General features: G+C 40.2%; 1 protein-coding gene across 1 annotated transcript in view; it reads right to left on the bottom strand.

Annotated features, from left to right (window-relative positions):
• Positions 1–2773: 2773 nt before the first annotated feature.
• Positions 2774–10489, bottom strand: part of foxj3 (forkhead box J3) — a 76391-nt gene continuing 68675 nt past the window's right edge. The window contains exons 8-12 of the mRNA XM_020101692.2: positions 9505–9999; positions 8804–8905; positions 8010–8201; positions 7298–7396; positions 2774–7137 (exon numbers count right to left, since the gene is read on the bottom strand). Of these exons, the coding sequence (XP_019957251.1) occupies positions 7025–7137; positions 7298–7396; positions 8010–8201; positions 8804–8905; positions 9505–9999 (1001 nt within the window). The 3' untranslated portion in view covers positions 2774–7024. The remainder of the gene's footprint in view (positions 7138–7297; positions 7397–8009; positions 8202–8803; positions 8906–9504; positions 10000–10489) is intronic.

Raw genomic sequence — 10489 nt, 5'->3', positions numbered from 1 at the left:
GTTTTCATGCCCATAAGATGATAACAACAGGAATATTCAGATTTGACAGAAGACGAGTGGAAACACCTTCATCTGGTCAACACTGTGAGAGGATCAGAGTTAATGTGAATATGATGGAGAGAGTTGTGGCTCTTTTCATCACAAACTGTAAATTACAAACATTTAAACATTAACGTGTGTGTGTGTGTGTGTGTGTGTGTGTGTGTGTGTGTGTGTGTGTGTGTGTGTGTGTGTGTGTGTGTGTGTGTGTGTTTGACAAACATCAACAATCGGAATAGCTGCTTGTCTTTTATAAGATTATGGACCATAAAAAACCCCAATAAAAACCATTGACTGTGCAAAAGATGAACGACACAACAAGAAAACCAAAATGTCTCACTTACCCCCTGGTGGCTGGCAGCAATATAGGTCATAAACCCTGCCTCCTCCCTGTTAGTGGTTGGGACATGGATCAAACTCAAAGATGGTTTCTGTCTTTTTAGCTAATTCTTATCACACTGATTTTTGTTCAGCTTTTCATTTTGTTAAGTAAGTTTGGTTTTAATTGATACAGGATGTCTAAGAGCCAATACTGATATTGATATCTATTTACAAAGTCATATAACGATTGGTAGACAGTATTTATTGTATTCATTAGAGATGTGTCTCTAAAGAATTTTGAGTATGATGCAAACTAGGCAGGAAATGAAACCTAAAATATCCTCTTATCTGTCTCATGCTGCGTGACAGAACCAAAAAAGTGACGGGCCGACTCTTCAACAGCTCATAGGAGGTGTGAGCCTTTTAATGCTTGTGTTGGACTCTGTGTATGGAGGCTAGTGGATATGTACGTATGTAAAAGACAATGTGATTAAATACTTTGTTTGATGCTTGAACAACCTTGAGAAAAAACACATTTTCATTCTAACTGCATTTATTGTTTTCAGGATGAGGAATCAAATATCAAAGTCATCACCAAACATTTAAAATCGTTAATCAAATAGATGTGATGGGGAATAATGACCTGTATCAATGCACAGATTTAAGACACACTGTTGAAATCAGGTGGAACAACTCACATGTCTCCACGATGCTTCGACACCTTATCATCCTACTCCATCACATGTCAGAGGGAATTATTGTACTTCTCACACAGGCTGCATTTATCTGACACCTGTTACTGTGCAGTTTAAACCTGTGATCAGGATTTAAACACGATGCACTGACATGTAGATTAAAGGTCCCCTCTAGAGGTATTGACTACAAGTGGAGCCACAGAGCTTTCTACGTGTAGGTCCCTGATCTTGTTTGTACTGTGCACGTGCACGAGGACACATTCCTGCAACTGTTTTCAAGCTCTTCAGCTGATTACCCGTTGATGGTGGTGAAGCACAAAGAAAAGTAGAAATTTGCAGTGAAGACTGATTTTAAACAAGTGTTGATAAACATTTCAGAGACTGTACTTTTAATACTTTTACTTGAGTAGAGAGGTTGAACGTGCTTGTACTTTAACTTGAGTCGTTTTTAACTCAAGTACCTGTACTTGTACTTGAGTAAAGAATGTGCAAACATTTGCCACCTCTGCCTAAAAGTGGAGGAACATGGTTGACTGAGACGAGGTCAGAGAAAACGTCTCACTCTGAGTGACTGGATCTCATATCAACACACTCTTCTGAAAAAGTAACACAATATTTCAGTGGTTAAACACTTTTTAAATGCGAAGAGGCAAATAAATCATCATCTCAATACCAACCTCCTTGATAATAATCATGGTGTTAAACCAATTAGATTTGATGACACTTCTTCACCGCAGCTCCCAGTCGTCAGAACACATCCTTTCGTGATAAAAGAGTGAAGAATGCTGCTCCGAGCCACTGCCCCAGTGTTCACCAGAGCTGTGAAACTCAAACTGTCATTAGTCAAGTCAACACCCGTAATCATCAGCTCTTCTCACTGGGAGCTCTTACGCAGCTGCCGACGTGTTATAACACTGCATGTGCCCCAGGAATTAATGAAGACTTTTCCCACATCTCTTTATTGTATGTGTGGAATGTCTTTATGATTAATGATAATTGTGACCTGGAATGTTTGAATATAACCACAAAGAAAACCTCCGCTCTTGAGGTCAGCAGACCAGTGATAGAAGACTATGTTGCCAAATGTAAAATAGGACACTGTGGATGTTATTAAAACACATCAGTGTTCGATTCTTAGCCAGAGGTTCGTCTTGTGTCAGTGTGACCTCACACCATCTCTGTCCCATCATCTATTTTTCTTATGCTTCATATACATCTTTTTTTGTTTCCATTTGTTTATTAACTCCTGTTAATTGGTGACTCTGTGTGTGATTGTGAGCATGACTGGCAGCAATTGGCCTCATCACAGTGCAGAAAGACACCTCTGGTCCAATGGCTGCTTGGAAAGCTGATACTGGCTCCCACAACCTTCCAAAGATAAGAGGTGTAGCTGTTTTTAATTCAAAATACATTCCTCCAATTCTGAAAAAAGGGGTTAAATGTCTTCTCCTGACGGAAACGGTCAAATGTCAAGTCTGAAAGAAAAGATTGTTTTACTCTGGCTGTGGAGTTTGAAAGATGGGTGCTAAAAAAGCACGGAGGAACAAAACAAAACAACAAACGTGTGAAAGGTGGATCTGCACTTTGACATTGGATACGTAAAGTTTTTCTCTTTTAAATCCTGATAAGTCCTTTTCGTGCTTTTGGAAAATCTCTGCGTCTGCTGGTTCTGTTGTTGAGACAAGTTCTCAGGAGAAAAAAGCTCAAGCAGCACATTATTCCACAGTGAAGTTACCATATTTTATTTCTTTTAAGTGCCATTCATGCATATTGGGGAAGGGGGTGGGGTGGGCGGTGGTATAGACAATTCTAATAACACTTGAGTTATTTTACAGCACTAAACGAATACAAAGAGTAGCTGTGTCACCTCATTGGACAACAAAAGTAATAAACCGTGCAATAAACAAAAAAGGACAAATAGGAGGGAAAAAAATACAAGAAATGACAAAGACAAAATCAAAAAAAATAAAACACAAACCAAATATATATTATCAACACTGAAACACTGAATGTAGAACCATAGTACAGGTAAAAGGTAGTGTCACACAAAAAGCCAACGCATTTTCATCACATATATACAATATAGATATATACATACTGTCACCCTCTGATTGGACGATAACAAAATACTCTATTCTTTTCCCTCCTTTCTTTTGTGAAGAAGACCCACCCCCTGTCTCGATACCCCACCCCCAAGAGGAAAAAAGGGATGATTGAAAAGACATATATATACAAGCACGACACACCAGCACTGAATAAAATAGGCCCCGATCAGCAGTACTTGTTGGCAGTTCTTTCCCATATTGTAACAAGGCTTTTTTTTTTTTCATCTTTTCATCTTTTTTTCCGCAATAATAATAATCTCTCTGGCAGGTACATGTCCAGCGGCATTTAAAACCTAAATCATCTTTTAGAAAAAAAAACAAATTTAACTCACACAAGCAAACACACACACACACACAGACAAAATGTAAAATTGTGATTGTGATCCAGTCATTGTCTTCACCTTTTTTTTTGCCACAACCGTTTTGCTCTATTGTTTTTGTCTTCCCTCGAGCTGATGTGCACAAATGGCAGCTCGCACATTCACGTGTCTTCACCTGGAAGAGCCGAACCTCACATGACCTTCCACCAACCCAGGACTCACAGGATGTTCACGGTTTATTTTAGCTACGTAGACTCCAAACAAGTACCCTGCTGTCTTCGGTTGCAGTCCTTTGGCCCACACTCACCTAAAAAAAAGTCATGATTTGGGTCAACTGATTTAAGGATCATGTCCGAACATTAGGTATGAAATTCTGGCAGTTGAACAAAACTTAAAAAAAAAAACTCAGTTGAGATCCACAGGCGAGGATTGACCACGTGAGGTGGAGAGAGCAGGAGTAAATGATTGGTAAGAAAAACGACAACAACATAAAAAAGATTAGCTGAAAATATAAAAATGAACGGCAGTATCAGTTGAAAGACGAGAATATGACTTCATCATGGTTCAACAGAGAGATCAACAGTGTAAAACCGGGCTGGTTCTGTGTTGAAACGTAAGGTTCTGTAATATCCAATAAAACAATCGTGTGAGAATGAAAAGTGTCTGTTCTCACAATAACAAAAGACATTATGCAATATCATTAAAAAAAATCCATGATTGTCATCCAGATATTAAAACCACAGTCACTACGAGAGTCCTGGTAGATGAATTGTCTTCAGATCAACGTTTTGGGGAAATAATCTCATTTGCCTTCTTTCTAACCCTCTCATGTCTGTACTGTAAATATGAAGCTACAGACTGATGATGGATAGCTTAGCTTAGCATTCACTTCCCAGACTTTGTGCTAAGCTCAGTGGATTTGTTGCAGATACACCTTGACTTTACGGAAGTCAAATTGGACTATTGTTCATGTTGCACAGATTTTATACTGTTCCCTTGGGTTATATTTATACACATACAAACTACAGCAAATTCATTGTATGTGCAAACCTACTTGGCATAAACCCTGATTCTGACATTTTAATACCTTTAAATAAGTTGTAGGACTTTTATTATGCCTGACCAAAATCATGTTTCAGAGATGGCTGACCTGAGAGGTGTGAAGGCCTCTGCAGGAATACTTTAGGGTTTGTGTTGGGCATAACTGATACACAATATCAAAACGTATAAAAAGGTGTAAACGTAACAACTTCACCGACACTAACCGCCTCCTTTCTGTAACATCATATCCAAAGATGTGAGTGGTGACAATCTTCTCCCGGGAAAGAATGAAAGCATTTAGTTACTTCTTTAAACAGGGACACACTGTCATAGATGCAAAGCACCACACACACACACACACACACACAGCTCAGCAGGTTCTCATCATCAAATGTAGACAATGCCCCATATTTGCCACTAGGGGTCAGATAGCCTCGCTGTGTGAGTGAATGAGGATGGGAGTGAATTGGTCACTAGAACCAGGAGGTGCTTTGCATCTTTAAAAACAGTTACGATCAACAAAAGGTAAGAGTGTGCAAAGGGCTTTTTGTTTTTGTTTTCTAACCTTGTGTCTCTGACGTTCAGCTCCGGGCTGATTGACGAGTCACTTGTTACAGGACACAGAGGAAAAGTTTCCAGAACCACTGATCTCCCTGTTCTGTGCTTGAGAAACCCTTTCTCATTAAAATCTCTAATCTAGTCTTTAAATCACTGTGTGCATCTGCTTTTGTGCTCATAGATAGTACAGAGATGATTGCATCATAGCCCTAACATTACAATTAAACCAAAACACACACACACACGCACGCATGCACACACACACACACACACACACACACTGCATGTACTGTATGAATCACATTTCTCATTCTGTTATGATTGTATGATAGCAAACTCAAATGAGTTTAAAAAAAAAGAGACTCAAATCCAGAATTCAAATTAGCACAGGAGGTAGCATCAAACTCTTTTTGATGCACATTATGTGACAAGTTTAACATCTGATCATTAATTCATCTTTTTTTTTTTTCACCAGCGCTTTTTTTAGTCTCAAACCTGATCTTATTCTGTGATTAGAATTATTAGAATTGGATTTGTTTACAAATGGAGGTTTTAAACTTTTTTTTGAGGAAATATGATTAATAGGTTTTTATTGGAAAATTAAGATGAGAAGATTCAGTGTATACAGAGCTACAGGCAGAGGATGGGCAGCTTAACATGGTTTAACAAAATCCACCAATCAATTTAGTCCGTCTTTCATTTTTGTAGAAGAATTATGATTATATTTGCTGAGTAGATTTTGAAATATTTTTAGTATTTTTGTGCTACATTTTATTTATTCATACTTATCGGCTGACATAAATGCCAATACTGATCGATCTGCGATAAACTGAGGCCGGATGAAAGTTGGACTCATTTTAATAGTTATTGGCTGATGCTGGCTTTTTTAGTGATCACTTAGCTTCTCGTGTAGAACTGATGATTTTAACCATTAAAACGGTTTCATGTTATGACAGCTTCTGATTGGTGGAGCAAATCTGAACGTGCACGATGCACACAGAGAAACTAAACATCTGGTTCCTCCCAGTTGAATGAAGTTTAAAAAAGACAAAATGTCGGACTTCCCTGGTATCACAACCGACTCACACTCACCACGTTCACTCATCTTGATGTGCTTGACACAGAGAACTTAAAAAATGTAATCCCATTACTTGTCTGCTGCAGTGAGCCTGATCACATTGGTTGGTTATGAGAATACTCTCTGCGATCTCTCTCTCTCTCTCAATATCTCTCTCCCTTGGTTTGTTTAATATCAAGCCTTAAACATTTAACACCCTGTACAAAACCTCAGTTATTGTAAACCTGACTTTCACCATCGATTCAGCCACAGTGGGGGCTTGCTCTCTCTCTCCCAAAAAGTGACCAACAAGCACCGTTTCTTCACTCAGAGACGGCCTGTGTTTCCTCAAAACAGATTGAAAAACAAAGCAAAACAAAAAAAATCTAAAAAAAGAGAGATAAACTCATCCAAGAGACAGCTGAGGCCAATGTCAACACGAGAAGAATTACAAGCTGAACACGTCGCTCAAATCACATAACAGTTACGGAGCAGGGGGTCAGTCGGGGGGGAGGGGTTCAGACTTTGGAAGGCTGCTGGCTGGGGATGGGGAGAGGGCTGGCCGAGGAGCTGAGGAGCATGTGGTTTAGACGTGAATGTGTTCTACTTGCCTCTAGACAAGTATGTAAGCAATCACATTGACATGTCCGACTATATATGATTGTCTTCAAAGTTTAACATTTTCTATGTATGTTTTGCTTTTGTAAAAATGTCAGGACTCTGAAGTCTGTCTTTCTCCAAAGCTTATCAAATGTTCTGCATCCCACCCACAACGGCCTATCTCCTCCTCCTCCTGCTGCGGCCTTTCAGCTCAGCCTGGCTTCTTCCTCCAGCCTCCTCCTCCTCTCCTTGCTCCCCATTCTTTGCAAAAAAAAGGAGGTCTAGGGGCTAGACAATGGAGTCCCAATCAAAGTCATCCTGGATGTCGTCGGCTGGCATGCGATGCATCTGGAAGTTTCTGGTAGGTATCATGTGCTGCTGGTTCATCTGTGCGTGGTGTCCTGGAGAAAGAAAAGCAGGAAAGAAGAGTTAAATCCACCCAGCTGCTCTTTTTGTCAGGGAAACTCAATGTGGTGGTGTTGTGTATATAAACGGATCCCATCGGGAAACAGAATGGCTGAAAGTGATCGTGTTTTTTCCATTGATGTAACTTTATGTCACCTGTCATCGTGGGTCCTGCGCTGCTCATGGGGGGCATGTGGGGGTATCCTGGAGGACCCATCATGGACATGCTCTGTCTGGAGTCCATGTAGAGATTTCCTGAGGAAAGAATCAGAACAAATTTAAAACCACACGAATAAGAGAACAAACACACAGATACACTTCAGATGATGCATTTGAAAGAGATTTGTTTTTTTGCAGGGGGACCGAGTGTACATTTCCAAGCACTGTGATTCTGCAGGTGAAAAGGATCCTGAAGAGTTTTAAACTATAAATTCAACCCACAGGTGAAAGTTGTAAGGTCAATCTGTCAGACAACTGGTTCGTGATTTCATTTTTTCAAAAGCTAGTAAAAAATAAAATAAAATGCATATTTCTGCTCCCAGGCAAAAAGATGAAGGAATACTGTAACAGACATATTGTTAAACATATATACTGTTGACATTGTACAATTACATGATCTCTTCCAGAGAAAACAAATCACAGGGAAAATAAGAATGAATAAAATAATTCAATATATATTATATAGATCATTAAAAGGTAAAGATCAAGCTACTGTGTCTATGTGATAATTTACAAATTACTTCAAAAACAATCTTTGTGGACATCAGCCAGTCATTTCAGAACCAAAACTGCCCTCATATAATCAAAGCTCTATTGATCAGTCCATTATCTGACTGAGGGTCACAGGATGGACGGCTGGCTGACAAACCTGTGTTGAGGTGCTGGCTGGGTTTGTTGGGGTGCATGGAGCCGAGGCAAACTGAGGGCTGCACTGCCCCCTGTGGCTGGATTACACCGGTGCGGGCAAAAAACTGATTGATGGACGAGCAGAGGTCTGCGATCTGGGTGGGTTCCAGGGACCAGTTGTTCAACTCGGCTTGTCTCATACTCTCTCTTAAACCTGAGGAGCATAAAACATAACAACGTACATTTTAAAATACAACTACCTGAGTTATTATCGTCAGAGCCAGTGACAGAATCAGTCTGCACTTAAATACCTTTGTGACAGTCAAATATATGTAACTGCACCTGATGACTGTCCCAAGAATATAAATTTAGCAAATGAGAAATTAATTTTCTAACATGAAGCAAAGACTTAGTTGCAATATATACTCATTATGTCAGTAACCTTCAGTGGGTGATATTTAAAAAACACCCTACCTTGCAATCCTAGACTGTAATTGGATAAACTGACCTGCTGAGCTCTGTGTTTTGGTAATTAAACTTGAAGGCTGTGTTATTTAATTGAAGAGCTCAGTTTAATTAAACTCATAATCAACTCCACAGTGTCAACACTTGAGGACTCAATCAAAAGCTCGGCCAGCGCTGTTCTATCAGCTCCTGGCTCCAAATGTTTGTTTCTTCTGATCATTGGAGAACACAGCAGACAAATCTGACACAGAAGATAAAATATCACCACCTCTCAAACATATGTTTATTTCATTAGTAACTGTTTAGTATTTGAAAATGCAGTGAGATCTGTTCATAGCATCCAAATCGCACCTTGGAAAGGTGAAAGGTCGACATCAGCCCAGTTGTAGCTGCTAGCAATACGGCAGCTTTCTTTCAGTGCATCCAGATTTGGATACCAGTCAGACAGTAAACCTGTAAAACACACACACACACAAACACACACACACTCAAAGTGTTACTTTTTTTAACATTACAATATATAAGATGTGAAGCACACAAATTATTTTTGTTCCAACAACTTCACTCCTGGGACAAATGCAGATTTAGTCCTAATTACATTATTAAAGGACAACTACACAATAAATGATTCTGTATTTGTTACTACTTATGGGTTAGGTGATGCATGCAGATGATGCATTTTCACTGTAGTCACATTTTCATAGCCGTGCAGCCAATCTTTTAGTGCCAAATGAGTAAGAAGGTAATGCCAAATATAATCAGGCTTTTAAACAGAGCAGTACTGCACTACAGCCACTAGGAGGAGTCAGTCGCCTCTGTATAAGCACTTAAGTCTCTGGATGCAACGTTGCTTTGTTCTCAGAAAAGCAAAGATAATCAACCAGAAGATGATTTACTGTTATGTACCTAAAACAATTTCTCAAAGCTTAATGGGTAAAGATAAGGCCTGACAGTCGTGAACACGTCGTGTTTGTTGTGATTAAAAAAAGGTGGAGACAACTAAACAATGATGGTGGTTCAAAGGGAAGACGATGACAGACAGAGGGTCTTACCTGTGTTGCAGGCCATCTGTTGCTGGGTAGGATGGGGCTGGTGGGAGAGGCTCTGATGCTGTTGCCCGTGTTGAGGAGGGTGCTGGCTGTGCTGCGTGTGTTGGGAGGGGTGCGGCGTGTGCTGCTGCGGGTGCTGGCCGTGGGACGGATGTTGCGATGGGTGCTGCCCGTGCTGGGAATGAGCAGCGTGCTGGGGGTGCTGGGAGTGCTGTTGGTGCTGACTGTGTTGGCTGTGCTGAGCGTGTTGGCTGTGTTGGTTGAGGGGGCCGCCGTGCTGCGGGAGGTGCGGCGCGTGGGGCGAGCCGTGGCCAGGGTGGGCTTGGGCAGGATGGGACAGGGGCACCTGGCCACTGTTGGCGGAGTGGCTGTTGGGGTGGTTGTTGGGTTGGTTGTTTGACAGGTTGTTCTGTGTACTTATGGTGCCACTGGGGGAGTGTTGATAAGAGCAGGAGGTGTGGGTCTGCTGGGATGAATCTGACTGTATTCCCATGAGACCTGGGAAACAAAAGCACACAAACACAAAGCTTAAGGAGTGCTGAAAGAAATTGTTGATTACAAAAAATGATGAATCCATCGCTGCAACTCCTGATTATTATCATATGGATTGAACAGCCTAAGGTGACGTCTTTAAACATCTTGTTCTGTGTAACCAAAACCTCCAAAATAATTATAAATGTAAGTTATAATTTTTACAGAGCTGTAAAACAAAGAAAGTCAGAAATATTTACACTGAAGAAGCCAGAACAAACAGCTTGACAAATAATTTACACAACTGATCAATCATCAAAATGGTTACCTAATTTTTTTTGACTTAACGTTTATCAAGCCCATGTGTCAACAGATTCTCAGGTTTTCTTCTTTTCTCTGATTCCATTTGTTGTAAATTGAATGTATGCGTGAAACTGTTTTTACAGAAAAAGCAATTTGCAGACGTCACCTTGGGCTCTGAGAATCACTGAATAAAACAATTGACAAATTAATTGAA

This window comes from Paralichthys olivaceus, chromosome 2, assembly GCF_024713975.1.
Source record: "Paralichthys olivaceus isolate ysfri-2021 chromosome 2, ASM2471397v2, whole genome shotgun sequence".
NCBI lineage: Eukaryota > Metazoa > Chordata > Actinopteri > Pleuronectiformes > Paralichthyidae > Paralichthys > Paralichthys olivaceus.
Note: the sequence above shows the minus strand (reverse complement) of the source record. Positions and strands in the feature narration are given on the sequence as shown.